Here is a 19,214-nt window from a genome sequence, read left to right as displayed (position 1 = left end):
GCGCGCCTCGCGGCCCCGCTGCTCCGGCGCGACCGCCGCGTCTGCACCGCGGTGATCAGTTTGAAACACCCGCTTTTTTCTTTCCCCGTTTCTTCTCTACTTCTCGATTCTGTCCTTGTTTGGGCATCGGTGGGGGGCGGGCAGCATTCTAGGACCCGCGGCGTTGGTGGCTCCTCTCCATGGGGCTAACTCCAGAGGTAGGACCCCGGCAGGGAGAGAAAGCAAGATAAAAATGAGAACTAGAATTTCATTCCCCTCGAAGTCGAAGGACCCACTCGCGTAACTCCTCTTTGGGACACTCGCTCGCCTCTCAGCACCAGCAGGAAGGGCCGGGAGAGCGCGCAGCTCCGCTTCGGAGCCTGTGCCGCGGAGGCTGGCTGGCTCGCACCGACGCAGGACACCACCCTCGGGAACCGGCTAGGGGTCGGAGGAAGCCCGCCCTGGGGCCGCGGGGCCGCGCCGGACGGACCTTTGACCCAAGCCCTGTTCGTTTTCAAAGAAGGAGGGCACTTATCCGAAATTTGCATTCGCGTGGCCGTTCAGGGCCCTTCCCTTTAAGCGAAGCTCCACCCGAAATTGCCAAGTGAATTTGGTAGATTTGGGACCCTAAGTTGGAAACCGAGATATGAAAGTGTGCTCCAGTCAATCTTTACTTTTCACAGAGGACACCTATTTGGGGTAAGAAATGCAGGGCGAATTAATGAAGAGTTGGCTCTGGGGGGAAGGGCTGGAGGACAAAAGAGGAAGAAGGTTAGATGGACATTCCGTTTCCACTCGAAATGTCCCATCGTGGGGTACAATTTGTGCCGCTTATTAGAGTATGAGGTTGATGGTGCGTGCCAAACATGATCTCAACGTGAAAAAGACGACAGGTGCATTACAAGGTGGGTACCCGGAAGTACACACTTGCCAAGTCTCTCCAAGAAAGAGGCAGGACGACACCGTGTTCAAGAACATGGGGCCTAAGGCCGGACAGGCTGCGTTTGAAACCGGCCTCAGGCACCAGCTAGCTGTGTGACCTTGGAAAGTTACTTAGCTTTTCTGTGCTTCTGTTTCCTCTTTTGTACCTTAAGGACGGTGATGACGACTATGATGATTGCACCTGTGCCTCATTAGAGTGCTTTGAGGACTAGATGATTTAATCTATGCAAGAGGCTACTAGAATGGGATGTTGTATGTAGTGAGTTCTATGTATATGAATATATATTATACTGATAAACCTCCTTCTCTAACGTGTTTGAAATTTGTTATAACTATTCAAGGTTCATTTTCAAGGCTACTTCTTCAGAGTCTGTTTCTTTCTAGATACTCTGCCAACCATTTGGTAGCTACTGCTAAGTACATTTAAAGATGTAGATACAATAATGTATGTGCGCAAAGATTCTTCATGGATATGCATTGGAGAATGGCTTATAATAAAGAACACTGGAAATAACCTAAATTCTAACCTTAGGCGACTAAGTAAGTTACAGAACATTCAAACAATCTTGTTCTAAGCAGGCAAAGAAAAAAAATGCTGTAGAGAGGCAGCTGATTGGCTCAATCAGTAGAACCTGCCATTCTTGACCTTACAGTCAAGAGTTAGAGCCCTATGTTGGGATTGGAGTCTACTTAAAAATTTTTGGAGAACTATTAGAAATCTAATACTGTCAGCTAATTATATAGAGCAGAGGCTGGTGATCTATGGTGGAAAGGTCCTGCCCACTATCCATTTTTGCATAGCTAATACAACTTTTACATTTTTTATTGGTCAAAAAAATCAAAAGAATAATATGTCATGATGTGTGAGTATTATATGAAATTCAAACTCAATTTCCACTGAGTTTATTTATTTATTTTAAAGATCTTATTTATTTAAGAGAGGGACAAGCAGGGGGAGAGGCTCCCCTGAGCAGGGAGCCCAATGCGGGGCTTGATCCCAGGATCTCAAGATCAGGACCGGAGCCTAAGGCAGAGCCCAACCCACTGAGCCACCCAGGTGCCCCATTTGTTCATTGAGTTTAATTGGAACCCAGCTATACTCACTCATTTATGGCTGCTTTAGTGCTCCAAAGGCAGCATGGAGGAGTTCCAAAAGAAACCATATGCCCCAGTAAAGCCTAAAATAGTTACTTTCTAGTTCTTTACTATTGTCCTTTGATAATAGAGTATACTTTTGTCCTGGGTATAGTTATAAGTGGTTTAGAAATATTAAGCCATTGAATCCTCACAATGAACCCTATGAAGAAATGGTGATAACTGTATTATCACTGTTTTATAAATGGGAAGCTGAGGAAACAGAGAGGCAGAGTGGTCTGCTCCAGGTAGCCCAGCTAAAGAGCTGGTCCAGGATGCGAACCAGGCTGTCTAGTTCCAGAGCTTGCGCCTTTGTCCACTAGGTACATGTTTCTGCTACCTTCTATTTCTAGCTATATTGCTTCCCACGCAAAGGCAAGTGACAGGGGTGTGTGGAATATTAGAAATCATCCATGATAAGCTCTAAAATGCGTAACTTCCTTACCTCAAAGTGCTGAGGTTGTAAATGATTTTTCTTTTTTCTCCTTTCTTCCCTTCCTTCCTCCCTCTCTACCCTTCTTCCAACTCCTCCCACTCCTCCTCCTGCTTCTCCTTCTGCTAAACTTTCTACAATGATTGTATGTTACTTTTATAGTAATTTAAAAACATGTTTATTAAAATAGTATATCCCAGGTTCTGGCTTTTGCAGATGGGAAGGCCAGACTCCAGAGGTATGGTTACAGTCAGCTGGTATAGAGCACATTCATTCCTTACCTGGCAGAATAAGATGCCTCTAAGGCCTATACATCATATAAAGATTGTATATTTTTATAAAAGAGTAGTGGGTTCAAAATCCCAAGACTTGAGAACTGGCATTTGATAGAGTCTGTGTTTTCTCTGAGTATGTGTTTCATAGAAAGAAGAAGCTGAACTAAATATAAAAGTGTCACACTATTCTGCACCTAAGGATTAAAATATAATTTAATATGTAAGTTTCTTATCACAGATGTATGAATAATAATAGCTCTATAAAATTTAAGATAAGAATTTTAGACACAAAACTTGGTTTTGGGAATGACCTCTGCTCCCTGGTGTCCTCCTGCTTGTCACGGAGAAGTCAGACTGAAAGATTCTGAACACTATTTGGAAACTGATATCATGCAAGGAAGTAACTTTCACAGAAGTATAAAATTAAAAACATACATACAAGGGATAAATGACAAAATAAAGGCCAGCCTGTCTCCTCTGCAAAAACTCTGGCTAATGTAGCTTAAATTGACATAATTACAACTACCTTTATTTCTTCATGGGCATCCTAGACTGCTTTTGCTATCTAGACAAAGCCTTGATGAAATTTCAAAGTTCAGATAGAGTAAGTTTTGGGAAAATAAAACAAGACCTCAGGGAGTCCCTGTTTTTAAAAGTATGTAGCGTTATCTTTCATATCCATATCTGCCCATGGTTGACATCAGTGCAGTCTTTCTCATTTTATGGAGACCATAGCTTCTTCTGGTATGGTCTCTAGGTAGACAGTTCTGATCAAACATGAACTATTAAATTTAATTAAATTTAAGTTTTATTAAATTTAATTTAATTAGATTGTTTGTATACCTTAGTTCCTTGCATTAAATGTTTCATCAAATTTTTCATTGACCAGTTTGACAACCAATATTGTTGACTTTTGAAATTTCTTTACCTTTCCTTTTTTAAAAAAAATTAATTAAAGGGGAACCTGGGTAGCTCAGTTGGTTAAGCATCCAACTTGGTTTTGGCTCAGCTCCTGATCTCAGGGTGGTGCGATCCAGTCCTGGGTGGGGCTCCGCGCTAAGCATGGAGTCTGCTTGAAGATTCTTTCCCCCTCCTTCTTCCTCACCTTCTGCTCTTCTCCCCACTGCACGTGCATGCTCTCTCTCTCTCAAATAAAAAAATAAAATCTATTAAAAATCTAAAAAATAAAAAATTAATAAAAAAATTAAAAATTAATAGACTTTGTTTTGTTAGAACAGGTTTGGGTTCATACATGATTGAGCAGGTGGTCTAGGAAGTTTCTATATACCCCCTTCTCCCTGGCTCAGAGTTTCTCCTGTTATTAAGATCTTACATTAATGTGATACATTTGTCACAATGGAGAACCACTGTTGATACATTATTATGAAAAAACTTACATTAGGGTTCAGCATTGTATAGTCCTATGGGCTTTGCCAAATGTATCATGTTGCGTATCCACCTGTGACATAGTAAGAAATCTATGCATTTGGTGTTTTTTCCTAGTTCCGCTCACAGAGCTTCTAAAACCTCTATAATTTCTTGAGTGATGGGATGCTGGGGCACATTTTTTTTCTAATATTCAGTGTTTGACCTTCAATTCCTGACATGGCACTCCGAAGCCTTTGGGATTTCCCGAGTGATGGGGATGATAGGAGCATCTTACACAGAGTTCCTAGACTCCCTTGGAATTTCCTGGGTGAGAAGAACATTTTTTGTTCTAATGAGATGACTCTGGGTGAGCTCCTGGTTAGTTTCTGGATGGGGCCTGATCACCAGAAAGACCAAAGCCATGATTGGAAATGGAATTTCCAGCCACACCCTTCATCTACTGGTGAGGGGAGAGGGGCTGGGGACTGAATGAATAATTGATACTGCCTACATGATGAAGTATCACAAAAATCCCTAAACGAAGGAGTTTTATTCAGCTTGGGAGAGTGCATCCACCTACTGGGAAGGTGGCACAACCCAATTCCACAGGGACAGAATTTCCTGCACTTAGGAGCCTTCTGGACCTTACCCCGTGTACTTTCTTATCTGGCTGTTCATTTGTATCCTTTATTATATCCTTTTCATACCAGCAGATGTGTTTCCCTGTGTTCTGTGAGTTGTTATAGAAAATTATCAAACCTGAGGACAAGGTCAAGGGAACCCCAATTTATAGCCAAGTCAGACAGAAGTATGACCCTGGGGGCCCACTACTTGTGGTTGGCCTCTGCAGTAAGGAGGTACTCGTGTGGAACTGAGACCCAACCTGAGGGTGTGCACTAACTCAGTCAGAATTGCATTGTAAGACACCCGCTTGGAGTCTGGAGAGTTGGAGAATTGGTTAGTGTGGGAACTACCCTACCCCCACCCCATTTGGTGCCTAGTGTTGTGAGGAGAGGAAATAGAGTTTTCTTTTAGTGATGTCAAGTACCCACCATTATAGTATCATCGCAAGGAGTTTCACTGCCCTAAACATCCCCTGTCCGCCATCTATTCATCCCTCTCTTTCCTGCCCTCCCTAACCCCTGGCAATCACGGATATTTTTTACTGTCTCCATAGCTTTGCCTTTTCCAAAATGTCACATAGTTGGTAACATATAGAATATTGACTTTTCAGACTGGCTTCTTTCACTAAGATATATACATTGAAGTTTCCTCCATTTTTTTTTTTTTTTTGAGTCTTGATAGCTCATTTTTAAAGTCACTGAATAATATTCCGTAGGATGGATATACACAGTTCGTTTACACATTCACCATTTTATGAACATCTTGGTTTCTTCCAGTGTGTGGTGATTATGGTGATTATGAATAAATCTGCTATAAACAATGGTGTGTAGGTTTTTGAGTGGACAAGTTTCCAACCCATTTCGGTAAATACCATGGACAGCAATTGTTAGATTGTGTAGTAGGACTATGCTAGCTTGGGAAGAAACTGCCACAAGGCCTTCCAAAGTGGCTGTGCCATTTTCCATTCCCACCACCAATGAGAGAGAGTTCCTGTTATTTCACATTCTTGCTAGTATTTGGTATTATGAATTTTTTTTTCAATTTAGTCATTTTAATGACTAAATTTTTAATGACATTCAAACTGACACAGTTGGTTATTTTGTTTAAAATAACGAAACAGGTTATACATTGAACAGGTGTTTGTATCTTGGCTAAATAAAAAATGAGAACTGTCTCAAAGCAAAGGGATATGAAGCCCACAGTCTGTAGAAAAGTAATTAAAACAGCATCTAAATATTTCTAAATTCATGGAGAAGCTCCAAAAAAAACTTTGCATTACCACCGATTCGTTTAAAAATGAGTTTTTAGGGGTGCCTGGGTGGCTCAGTCATTAAGCCTCTGCCTTCAGCTCAGGTCTTGTCCCAGGGTCCTGGAATTGAGCCTCTCATTGGGCTCCCTGCTCCGCAGGAAGCTTGCTTCTCCCTCTCCCACTCCCCCTACTTGTGTTCCCTCTCCCGCTGTGTCTCTCTCTGTCAAATAAATAAAATCTTAAAAAAATAAAAATAAAAATGAGTTTTTACCCAAAGGGTAAAACTCCTAAATGAAAAGTGACTCAGGATTTTAAGAGGACAATGAATTATGAAGGCAGTCAAAAGCAGGGTGGAGGGATTGGAATTAGAGGCTGGATTTGAACCATGGTTCTATATTTAAAAAGCTAGGTGAATTCAAATCATTTATTAAACTCTTCTGGGCTTCAATCACTTGTCTATAAAATCAGGATAAGAATTCATATTTGACAGGATTATCTTGACTTTAGAGACCATGTTTTTTAAAAAATGTCTGGCATCAGGTCTTTGTTACATTAATTGGACATTTTTTCTATCCCCCTTACAGTGCTTTGCACATGGTACAGAATGAATAAAAATTATTAGAATTTCAGTCATCAAAATTCCCTAGTCTGGTGAAATAATTGAAATATCTTATGAACACATGAAATAGCTAAGAGGTAGTTTTATTTTTTATGTATTTGCCTGTTGTAAACAACTGGACTCCAGCAGACCCAAGACTGATGTTTCAAACAAAATTTGTAAATTACAGGACTTTGGCATATGCTAAAATTTCCAGTGGTTTGGGGTTTCCCTGGAGTAGTCAGAAATGAGATATTGGCTTCAAAAGCAAACTCATGAAATATGCAGTAGTATAGATTCTAGAAACCGGGTACTTGGCAGAGCTAAAGTACGGTAGTTTACCATTCTGGGGTTGGCAGAAACATGCACACGGTGACTATTATGTCAAAAACTAGAGGCCTTGGGGTGCCTGGGTGGCTCAGTGGGTTAGGCCACTGCCTTCAGCTGAGGTCATGATCTCAGGGTCCTGGGATCGAGTCCCACATCAGGCTCTCTGCTCAGCAGGGAGCCTGCTTCCCTCTTTCTCTCTCTGCCTGCATCTCTGCCTACTTGTGATCTCTGCCAAATAAATAAATAAAATCTTTAAAAAAAAAAAAACAAAAACCTAGAGGCCTGATAGTCCTTCTGTCTATTCTTCCTCATGTAGCTTTCACTCTAAAGCGGAAGAGTTGCATTTGTGAATTATGTGTTTTAAATATTGACAACAACAAACGAACGACCTAGATGAAATGAGTAATCAGTTTTCTTAATCTTTTAGGAAGTTGTTTCAAAAAGAATGAAGCTATTATAAGGAGTTAAGCATGACAGAATTATGGTTTTTTAAAAAATGGGAAAAGATGAAAAAAATGGGAAAAGATGATCAGAGAAATAACTGAATTTGCAATCAATTCTCGCAGACCTCTCAAACTGGGGTCCCAGTTGGGTCCTCAAAACAAAACTGCGTGCTAGGCCCAGGAAGGCACCCCCAGAAGACAGGTTCCAAAGTCTAGCTCCAATCACTGTGATGACCTCTCTTGTGTTTTGCTCTTTCCCTTTTGGGACTTTCTAGAAATTCACAGACCCTCGAACCCCATCTACGAATCCCCAGTTAATCACTTCTACTTGTAGAGAAGAGAAAATGCAACAACCCTAAGGAAGACAATTTCAAAGGTACAATTTTTTATTTTTTTAGTGTGTCAATAACTTCTTTATATGAGGCATTTGGTGGTGATAAAGGAAAAATTGTGAATGATAGAGAAATAACTTCTGGCAATTCTTGGTAACGCATTGTCTAGGGTATAGATAAAATTCTGATGGATAGTGAAGCTGTGGGGTGACTTGGAATCTCCATCTGGTGAAAGCAGAACTTCATAGAGTTTCTACAGAGCAGTGCCATTCTCTTGTGTAATTAATTTTCAAAAAGGGCTGGTCTTGGAGGTAAATGCAAGGTCCGATAATAGCCAGCCCAGTAATTGACATCAGCTTGAAACAAAAACCCAGAGCAACACATTATAAAGATGGAATAATAAAATAAAGTTGGGAATAATGACACTGCCATCCGGCATTAATTGATGTGCAAAAGCACTCAGAGTTCTCGGGAGAAAAGAATTATTTAAATGCAAATTATTACTACTACTACTACTACTACTACTACTTAAATTGTTGTAATAAATTCATGAAAATAAGACACCTCCTGAGCTTAATGCATATATAAAACTGAATAAAATATTTATGAGCCTGCTTCCAGCATTTTTATCATCTGGCCTAAAAAATGGTAAACAAGATGAAATATTTTTTTAGCCCAAGACCAAACCTATTTGGTATAATCTAGAACCCAAAATGGTTACAGTGGTATTTGGCTTGAAAACCACCAAAAGTGCCACACACCTTCCTGGGAGAACAAGGTCATGCTTTGACAAGATAAGGGTTTTAGAGTCATTGAGTCTCCAAAGTCTGGGAAGAATTAGAAATACTTTGGGGAAGCACATGTTTGGATAGAACACAAATTTGGCTTTCACACCCTGTATAAAACTCTTCGTACACAGTTCTCTGCCTGCCACAACTTAGGAATTTGTTGGTAACATCAACTACATACTTCAAGTTATCTGAAGAGAAGTGCAATGAATATATTATAAGCTCAGAAAATGGCATCTAAAAGCAACAAAGTATTCCAAAGTGAGTTGGGAAATCTTGCAGATGACTTCAGGTGACTCTTTTAATGAATAAATAATACTTCAGTACCTAAAAGATGTATGTTGAATAGCAAAAAAAAATCTGGTAAAAAATATTGCTATTAGGGGTGCCTGGGTGGCTCAGTGGATTAAAGCCTCTGCCTTCGGCTCAGGTCATGATCCCAGGGTCCTGGGATTGAGCCCCGCATCGGGCTCTCTGCTTAGCGGGGAGCCTGTTTCCTCCTCTCTCTCTGCCTGCCTCTCTGCCTACTTGTGATTTCTGTCAAATAAATAAATAAAATATTTTAAAAAATATTGCTATTAATGACCATCATAAGGTGAAATCATTAAAAATGCCTTGGCATTTGGTACTTATATTATCAGTGGTTAATGTATTGGTGTGTGATTCCCACACGTTTCAAAGTGAAATTACAGAAATGGGATTCTCCCGAGCAGTTAGTCTCTAACGCTGTTATGGCTTTTTTCACTTGCTGTTTTGCACATTTATGTACAGGTCTATTTCTCCTTTTAAGTGGTTAGTTTCTGGGGGTAGGAAGTGTGTTTGGTTTACCTTTCATATCTCCATGGTACTTAGCATATGATTTGCATATATTTGGAACTCAGTAAATATTAGTGGATGGAATAATCGAGTGTATTTGTTTCAAGTACTGTTATTCTCCAATAGAAGAAACGCGAAATATTTTTGAATTTGTTTTACAACTTAAGTTATTATGAATGGGGAAAGTAACAAGAAATATACACTGACACGTTAACAGAAGTCAGGTTGGAATGGTGGAATTATTGTCTTTATTATTCACTTTAGTCCAGCTTACTTATAATATGATCACATCATTTTTCTGATAAAAGGAATAAATAACAACAAAATGACACGTGATGTTCTAGATCACGTTATCAGAATTATGGTGGCTTCTCTTTCATAATAGTGACACCTCACTCCCCTGCCCACCCTCATTCCTCCCGTCCACCTCTCTTCCCTCCTCCCATCTAGCTGACTTGTGATGAACAGGAACACGCTGGAAGAGATAGGTTTGGAAGAAGGGGAGGAGATGAGGATCTAAGCCTAAGATGTATTCATTCATTCATTCATTCTTCATTCATTTAGAAACACGGAGTGGTCTGATGGTGAGAAATGCCTGGGGTCAGGGTGCAGTGGAGGAAGAATGCAGAGACCTCAGTGTCACAGCCACGCTCTTGGGGCCATCAGCCCAGAACCCCAGAGACCAAGGGGCCAAGCAACATTGCTGTCCATCCAGGGAGGACTCAGAAGACAGAGAGAGGCCAAAACACCTCTTCTCCTCATCCATGAGGCCTTGTAAACTTGCCCCTGCCCCCAGAGCAAGGAGAGAAGCAGAAAGACTGACAGAATTATTTTAAATGATTGTTTAAAAGGGGAAGAAACTGTTCTTAAGTGTCAGGATCAAATATTTTCTGCCATCACAGGCGAGAGGGTATGAGAACAGGATGAGATCACTAACAGGTTTTAAAAAGGTGTGTTTTGCACACATCGGAGTGGTGTTTCCCCATTTCATATGTCCTGCACATTTTATTCATTTTTTTTCAAAAATAATTTAATGAGTACTTGACCTCAGAGAAGATCAAACTCTACAAACTACATTTCTGAGAAACATGAAATACAAAAACTGTTATATTATTTATCATTTAAAATAGAATTACTCTCAGGGGACACAATACTCCATCACATGTTTCCAACACAGAGAGACTCTAAGCTAAATCAGCTTGCAAATTTTCAACCCAGAGAATGATCTTGGAACCTGAAAACTAATAGCTGTGCATTCTGAACAAATATTGCTGAAACTCAGTTCAACATCAGCAGAAGAATGTGGCTTTGAAGTCATGTAAAGATAGGATAGTTCCGTATCATGCAGAAAAAATGATATGTAGAAAAAATATTATTACAGGTCTTTAATTTTCTTTCATGAGAAAACTGCCAGTGGCACTGCATAGTCAAAGTCCAACTGGGAGGGGGAATCAGTATTAAAATTCAGATATGGATTCAAGAACAGATGCAATTACTTTCCTTCGACTCAATAAATATTTACAAAGCAGCTACCATGTACCAGGCACTGTTCCCAAACAGATATAGACTAGTGGGGGGGTTTGAAAAAAAAAATTCCTTTCCTCAGAAAAATAGATATTATGCTCATACATTGGCTAAACTTTGATCTCAGATGACCCGATTCCTACCCATAGTAATACCCTGTTCTTCACAAATGTCCACTTATACTGCACTGAAATATATCTGTTGTATCTTGGAGGCCTCACTGGTTACTATTTGAAGATGTTTCTGTTTACAAAGTTTCACTGTGCGTATAGTTTTATTCCATCTTTGAAAAGAGAGAGAAATAGCACTACAGGGGGACACTAAATTAATTTACTTGTATGTTGGGGGGTGATGGCACATAAAGCCTGGTGGCCTGAGATAAGGAAGGCTTCTTGGTAAAATTTCTGGAGAGATCACATATAAGACATGGGAATATCTGAAATGATAGGGGACAAATCCCAGATTTAAAGAATTTATTTAAATAACCTCAAAGAAGGTGCTTGGGTGGCTCAGTCAGTTAAACATCTGCCTTTGGCTCAGGTCAAGATCGCAGAGTCTCAGGGTCGATGCCCACATTGGGCTCTCTGCTCAGCCGCTCAGCCGAGAGTCCGCTTCTTTCTCTGCCCTTCCCCCTACTCATGCTCTCTCTCTCCCTCTCGAATTAAACAAACAAAGAAACTCTTCAGAGAAGCTGGGCCATGCTCTTTCATATAGCCATTTTAATAAGGTTACATTTAATTGCACATTTTACTTATAAGCCTCATTTGAACTCAAGTGAGTTGCTGATGGTTCTGAAGAAGAAAGGTTCATGTTTAGATCCCTGCGCTGTCACCAACAAATTCAGCAGATGTATAACTAGCCTTTTGGCTTTGACTTTTCTTTTGGTTCAGATTGGGGGCATCTTACCTTCCTTCAAGTCACTCAGCACCATGGTCCGTGTAGCGTGCGAAATGCAAGCACACTGATTTGGAAGTACACGGTGAAGTTGAGTGTCACCATTTACTGTAATCCAGCCTCTCTAATCTTTACCCATAAAGTGGGATTCTTTCAAGAAACAAGTAGAGGAAATAATATGTGAACATGCTTTGTAAACTATAAAGTATTAAATCGATGTAAGATTTTGCTTTGTGATTCTATAATTTGGGAGATAATTTTATATTTAGTAAGAGTGATAATCACAGGTTAGATCATGGAAAGCATCTCACGTTATATCAAGTGGGGCTAGAATCCTACTGTAAAAGTATGTAAAAACAAATAGCTTTGGAATCCTATAAATAAAATAAAATTATATTTATTAGGATCACTAAAGCGTGAATTGAAATAGAGTAAAGGGAAAAACTATAGGTCAAGACACAAATAATCAGTTCTTCAGGGGGGAAAAAAGTTCCCTGTCAATCTTTAATAGCTAGCAGGTTTTAAAACTAGTTGAATTTAGCATAATAATAAAACCTCAGATTAAATTGAAACCGTGCTGATGTTACATGCAAATGTACAATACCGCATTAAAATGTTGGTAACACTCACAGATGACCAAGAGCTAAAGTAATATTTCAGACTTGCAACATCTTTTCATTATTGTAAGATTTTGAACTTGAAATCACACACAGTTCTATCAACTTGAACTTGTATTTTATTATAAGTCTATCGATACTAATATTCATTTTATTTTTTATTGATACATAGGTATTAAATTTTAGTAGAAGGAAGAAAAATAAGGGAACTGGGCCCACTGATGGCCACATTTCAGTAAGCTGTCATTTGCTAAAAAATAATATTAATTTGGGAGCAGCATTTTTGAAGGCTAATTTCTTCTATAACCATGTGTCCTATCACGATGTGGAACCCAGTCAGTGCAATCCAATGCCACATGTGTATTTATGTCCTTGGTCAAACCAGCAGTCTCAAGTACATGGTGTATAATGTATCGCTGTTATAATTTGTATTGTCTGCTTAGTATGTTTTTCTTCTGGCTCTTGCCAGCTAGGTTGGGGGATTTCACTTAGTAACTGCTCTGTCAAATCAATTCTGTCCTTCTGCTTCTGTGCAGTGTAACAAAATGACATCCAAAGCTTATCCAGATGAGCTGAGAGCAACTGAATTGCCTTCTGCTCCTTTGTTGAAGGGGAGAGAAAATTCCTCAGCCTGTAAGTGCTGAGAGAGCATCACGGTATTCTTTATGGTGGATTAATTTTAGCACCATGAGTTCCTTGAGGTGCAGAGTCCAGGGCAAATCTTCCTGGTGCTTTGTGTGGAGGTGAAGTCAAGTTCAAAGGACAAGCTCTTGAGGGGAACGAGAAGCCTTCAAATATCCAACTGCAGTGAAGGTTAAGCAACCGGGGCCCGCAGCCTCTGGCAACTTGCCTAGGTAACTGGGGGGAGTGTTCATGGGCTCTCTTTAAGCCACTTCTTCCTTCCCACCACCCCCTGCCCCAGGCTCCTTCTTAGGGTTATTTCCGACCACAAAATTAAGGACAGAAAATTACAGTCACCCCAGTTCTTTAAGTCATAAGGACAACTCTTGACCAGGATCAGCTTCGTGGGCATGCAAAGGGCCTCAGGCTTACAAAAAGCTCTGCATTCGGTTCAGTGCTCTACTTTCCCCCTTTAAAATTCTTCATACTTTTGAACAAGGTGCTTTATTTATTTATGCGTGTACAGAGCTTGTATACAAAGCCAGAAAGCCATTTTAACACAAGGAAACAACCCGTTCCTTACCTTACTGTACTTTCGCCAGTGATAAAGAAATCAAAGGATTTAGGGCTGAAGACAATTAGGCTGAGATGGAAATGAGCCCAATTTCTAATAGAAATTAAATTTTAAGGGCACTGTGATATTGTGCTAAAGGGGTACTTTTTTTTGGTGTCTGTGGTTTTTTCTTTCTGTCTCAAGTGATCAGAGTATTTTGAGAGAGCAAACTGTGGTTTGCTAGACATTTCAAACCACACATACAGTGTGTGCACATGGAGGTTAGTAGAGGGATTTGATACTTTGGTATTGTTGTGGAAGTGAGAACACCTGGGTGCAAACCAAGGTGTTGGATGGTCGTGTGTCCGTTCTACAGAGGAGGGCTGCTGCCGGCCCTACGCACAAGTGGGAGAAAGGTCAGGTTCATGTCCGTACCTCCTCTTTCAACATCCCTTTAGCCTGTTCTGTTGGTACTCTTTCGTCGTCATCCTAAAAATGGTTAGATTTCTGGAAAATTTCTGGAAAATTCTTCTGCTCCCTCTGCCAACATGATTTGAACCAAAAGTCTACATCCCATATTCTCTGTGGTTTGTTCTCAGTTGATTTTCCTGGTTAGAAAGCTCTCCTGTCAGGAACACCTGTGAAATTATTAGCTAGTACTAACTTAAGGTGTGGCTTCTCCTTAGGATTCTCTGTACTTTAATAGCTGAAGGCCTTCTGTTGTACCCAGCAGAGAGCTGCCATTGTGTCTGCTTGCGTAATAGCTGCCCATGATGGCCATGTGGGGCTGGGAGCCAACCCCTCCAACTACTCCTTTAGTTCGTGCTGAACTGGCTGAGTTCAGGAGCTCATCCAGACTAATGATTCAGACCTCGTCACACTGTCCCACTTGCAGCAGATGCTAATGTACAGAAAGATAATGTATGTTACATAACCCCAATACTTCTTCCCCCACCCTTCGTGCTGACTTTGCTTCCTGGGTCACTGAGAAAAGAGAATCATGAGGAAACTTCCACAAGCTAGTATATCTCTCATTTGCCAGCAACTGCGCTCCCCCATACTTTCTGCCTACTCTTCTTCCTAATGATTGATTGTCCCTGTCCCTGTTTAAGTTCACTGGATCCCATCATCACTCACCTGCTCAAGGTCATCCCTCGAGCGATTCACCGCCCTCTCCTGGATCATTCCCATCAGCATACAAATACACCATTATTTCCCTTATCTTACAACCAACCATGAAAAGCCTCTTCTCTCTTGACCCCACTTCCTGCTCAGGCTACCGTTCCTTTCTATTAAACTTATCAACATTCCTCGAAAACCTTACTTGTACTTGCTTTTCTAATTTCTTGCCTTTCCTTTCCCCTCAACCTGCTTTAGTCAAGTGTTCGTTCCCAATCAGTGCACTAAAACTGTTCCTGTCAAGTTCACTGCAGACCTCCATGCTGCTTAACCCCATGGTTTCTTCTCAGACTTTACAGCACCTGACCTGTCAGCCCTGTTTGAGACGGTTCATCGCTCCCTTCTCCTTGAACACTTTCCTCACTTGACTTCCAGGACCTGACGCTTCTGGTTTTCTTCCTACCTCACTAGCTGCCCCTTCTCTTGTCCTTTGCTGACTCTTCCGCATCTCCCTGTCCTCTTAACAATGGAGGGCTCTAAGGGAAAGTCCTCCCAATAGGTTTTCTTCTGAAACTACACTTACTGCCTTGGCCATCTCATCTAGTCTTATGGCTTTAAAATATCATTTGTAGGTGACATACGCTCAGATTTTTATCTCTAGCCCAGACTTTTCTCTTGAACTCTAGATTCATCCAACTATTTATTCTACTTAAGTGTCTAGTAGTGTCTTGTAAGGTTTTACAGGTGAGATAAACACAACACCAGGCAAGATTTATTAAAGGCGCCCTTGGGCGAGAGGTTCCGAGACTTGGGAGAGGAGTCAGGGAAGTGGCAACGGGAGTGGGTTGGGGGAGTCTTTTATCTGGGTTAAGACAGGGCATAGGTTTACAGCCATATAAGGTAGGGTATTTGGTGATTGGAGGGTATGGGGGAGTCCTGATGCTCCTGTTTCCTGCATAGGTATCCAGTTACTTCTAGAGAGGTGTCCTGGGCATACATCCTTTTGGTGGGAGAGTCAAGGGTTAAGGAGGGGGAGGTCCTGGACGATGGCGGCCCAGTGGTCATTTCTGTTGTTCCTCTTGCATTCCCGGAGCCTCCGACCCAACAGGCATCTCACACTTAACCCTCATCTCCCCTTCCAAGTCCACTCTTCTTGTTCCCCTTCCCCCCTAGTGCGTTCTCACTAGGCTGACCAATGTGATAGTTGAATTTATTGAATAGGGTCAATCATACCACCTTCTATTTAAAACTCCCCAGTGGCTTCTGGTCACTCTCCGAATAAAAGCCAAAGTCCTTACAGTGAGTTATTGGGCCCCACCCAATCTGCCCCCAATTCTGTCATTTCTCCCTAGTGCTCATTTCGTTGTAGCCATGCTGTCTTCTAGCTGGTCCTGCTCAGACCTAAAGGCCTACCCATTTGCTTTCTCTCTGCTCGCCCAGATTGCCCATTCCCCAGGTGTCTGCATGGATTGCTCCTTGACTTCCCTCAGGTCTCTATTCAAAGGTTACCCTCTCATTCAGGCCTTCTTTGACCATCCTATTAAAATGACAATGCCCCATTCTACCCACGGTCCCTAATTAATCTCTCTCCCTCCATGGTGACACTCTTTTTAACCCCAAGTTTTTGTTTTATTTTATTATTGGTCTTATTGGTCTCTCTCACCCCGGAATGTAAGTTCTTTGAGGTATGGGATCTGTTACCTGAGGTATTACTAGAGCTCAGGACAGCACGGGGAGCCAAAGCAGGTGCTCAATACATATTGGTTAAATGTCTGATGATTTATCTTTCTACCAAAGAACGTGGCCTGCTCACGATCTCTAGAGAACCAGTTTTCTGAAGATAGGGATCAGATTGCCCATCTGTCTGGTAGCTCTTCTTTACGATGTCAAAGGGTCTCCCGTGTTGGTGTGGCGGGTGGAGTTTTCGCTACGGGTCCCTTGCTGTCCAGTCAGACCATTCACACTTGCTCTTTCAGCTATAACCGTATGAGACTGAAACACTGTGCAACGTTTTTACTATTTGTTCCCGGGTATTTTTACTCCGTAATTAATATTCTTTTTACTCCGTAATTAATATACGTAATTAATATACATCTTTGTCTTCCACGAAATGCCTCTTTTTAAAATGTTACTGAAAGATTGAGCTGATAAAGTATTTGTTGCAATAAAATAGCCTTCAAGATGGACAGATCATCTCTCGCATTTATTCTACTTTCTAGTCATAGTAAACAACTTTACATTTAAAATAAATAATTGCTGCCTACCACAGTAATCGACCTTGCTTTTTTCAGAGGTTGTGGCCAAAAGTCAGTTCTGGAAACACTGATGTGGACAGTCACAGCCCACTCTCATGCTGAGAGCACTTTCTGGCTGCTGCTTGAGAAGCAGTGTCCAACTCAATAGGGCAGGACATCAGATTTGAATAGATCTGAGGAAGTATTTGAGAACACAATATTCCATTCTTCCAGTTCTGACACAGAAAAGGAGAAACTGCGCACAGTTATTCATTTCCCCCTCCCCATTTATTCCAATAAGAAATACAGAGAAATTTGTAAACTTGATTCACAATGCAGAAGCTGAGATGAGTCAAACAGCTGGCAGTGGCATCTTGCCTCGGAGTTTGATTTATAAAAATAATAGTGAGTGCAATTTTCTGTATTTCATTTGGGGAATGACAAAGAGGGTCTTTTCTATGATTATAAAACTTCCGACTCTGATATCACTTATCACAACCCCGTTTGGAATTCCGGAAATGTTCTGTCAGGGGTGATTTGCGTATTTTTGGACTTGACATTTGATAGAAGTTGGGTAACCGAATATCGTAGTGGTATGTTTTTCCTGTATATACCCTGTCATTCAAGGCATAGAGTTTATCTGCAATGTCACTGCCAATTAAAACTGAAAACAGGCGGGAGATGTAACGATGCTGAGCGAAGAGCAAATACAATTTCTTTCTCCTCCAAGACACATATCGACAATCAGTTTCTGCTGTGAGGGTTACCTAAAAAAAAAAGTGTAAGGCCACATAAAAAACAAAGATTAGGAAGCCACTAAAGTTCTGCCTCCCCCTCCCCCTTTTTTTTGCCCTTATTTTAAATGACTTTCACTTGCTGATTTCTTGGGTTAAAAAAAACTGACTCACAATATAGGGTAAAAATGGGGAGAAACTACAAAATGTCTTGGCACATACATAATTTATAACATGAACAATCACAACGTTGTGCCCATTCCCAATCCATCTCTTTTCAAAATCTGGGTGGATGTATTTTTGTCTTTTACTGAAGCGAGAGCTACTTGATACTAAAAAATAATGAAGTTGGCGAATGTTAGAGAAGTATTTCCAAGTCAGTCCCAAAGACTGCAGACAAATATTTAATTCTAATCATTTCTGTAGCACAAAATGGAACTTATTTACCTATTCTGCATATGTATATGAATTTATAGTTGCATACACACACGTATGTTACATATATTCATTGTAGGAAAACATATACCATAGTAGAATCCACTGAAGTAAGTATCTTTTGAAATTATCAGACACAGCAGCAGAGTAGTGATGGTTAAGTTTAGCACTTTTATTTTTTTTTCTAGAAAACAACTGAAATCTATTAGCATTTTAAATCTTAAGAATCACTCATTTTTGCAATAAGGGCAAACTTTTAAATTCTTGGTGTTTCTCTACACTGTGTCAGTGGCAGTGTTTTGTTTATAGTCAAATCTCAATTAATTATATTTTAATCTCCATATATGCAGCTAAGCAATGGAAAATTGAAGAGCATCTTTTGTGGACTCTTTCTGCCATATACAAAACCCGTTCTTTTTCATGTCACTGGCCCTCCACAGACACGGTAATCAGCAAGAGAACTGGGAAGTCAATGCATGCTGCAAAGTACATTCCAAAGTTGAATATAAATCATTGTTCTGCTTTACTTGTTTGCTTGTTTTTAAACCAAACATCTGTTTGGAAAAGGAAGTGCTCACTGTACAGTCCAGTTATCCCTTACCTACCTGAAAGATGCCTTCCTCTGTGGGTCTCAGTGAGTCCCATTCAGGCGAATCCAGGAACTGGAAGGGGAAAATGTAATGCAGAAATTCGCCATCAACGGTCACTCTGATCCTACCCAAACACAAAGAACATCATTTTTGAGAGAAAGAGAAAGCAAGCCCATAACCGGAGGCAAAGGGGAGGGAGCAGTATTTTAGATCTCTGGTAGCCTTTATGCTTTTAAAATTTTGTAGGCTAAAATGTTAAATTCATACATTACAGTAAGTGACAAAATCTCCTGTAAGATTGAACATGTACAGATGTTCCTCACAGTTGGGATTCTAGAATATTAGGTAAAATTTATCAGATAGCGCATCAAAGTGTACATGGATGGTATGTGCCCATTTGTGTGGATTTATTATATTTCAAGATACTTCAAGACAAAGTTTCAATGCACTCAGTCAGATTTTAAATTAAGTAGGGAAACACTGCAGAATATAAAGGAATATCACTGTAGATACCTCTGTTGACTAAATATTTAAGCTTTTAAAGACATTTAAACATTATTGTTTCTTCCCCCAAACCTTGTG

The 19,214-nt window shown here is 40.5% G+C and overlaps 1 protein-coding gene and 1 long non-coding RNA gene across 3 annotated transcripts in view; one reads left to right on the top strand and one right to left on the bottom strand.

Annotated features, from left to right (window-relative positions):
- The first annotated feature begins 23 nt into the window (after positions 1-23).
- On the top strand, positions 24-18,639 carry LOC309864766. Its single transcript, XR_014311753.1, has 3 exons — positions 24-678; positions 7,651-7,751; positions 18,393-18,639. It is a non-coding gene; the product is annotated as an uncharacterized lncRNA (long non-coding RNA).
- Positions 16,830-19,214, bottom strand: part of POPDC3 (popeye domain cAMP effector 3) — an 18,369-nt gene continuing 15,984 nt past the window's right edge. For both annotated transcript variants that reach the window (XM_082730542.1, XM_082730541.1), the window contains exons 3-4: positions 18,648-18,756; positions 16,830-17,640 (exon numbers count right to left, since the gene is read on the bottom strand). In XM_082730542.1, coding sequence (XP_082586668.1) covers positions 17,359-17,640; positions 18,648-18,756 — 391 coding nt within the window. In that variant the 3' untranslated portion in view covers positions 16,830-17,358. The remainder of the gene's footprint in view (positions 17,641-18,647; positions 18,757-19,214) is intronic.

This window comes from Mustela nivalis (genome assembly GCF_964662115.1).
Source record: "Mustela nivalis genome assembly, chromosome: 5".
Classification (NCBI taxonomy): domain Eukaryota; kingdom Metazoa; phylum Chordata; class Mammalia; order Carnivora; family Mustelidae; genus Mustela; species Mustela nivalis.
Note: the sequence above shows the minus strand (reverse complement) of the source record. Positions and strands in the feature narration are given on the sequence as shown.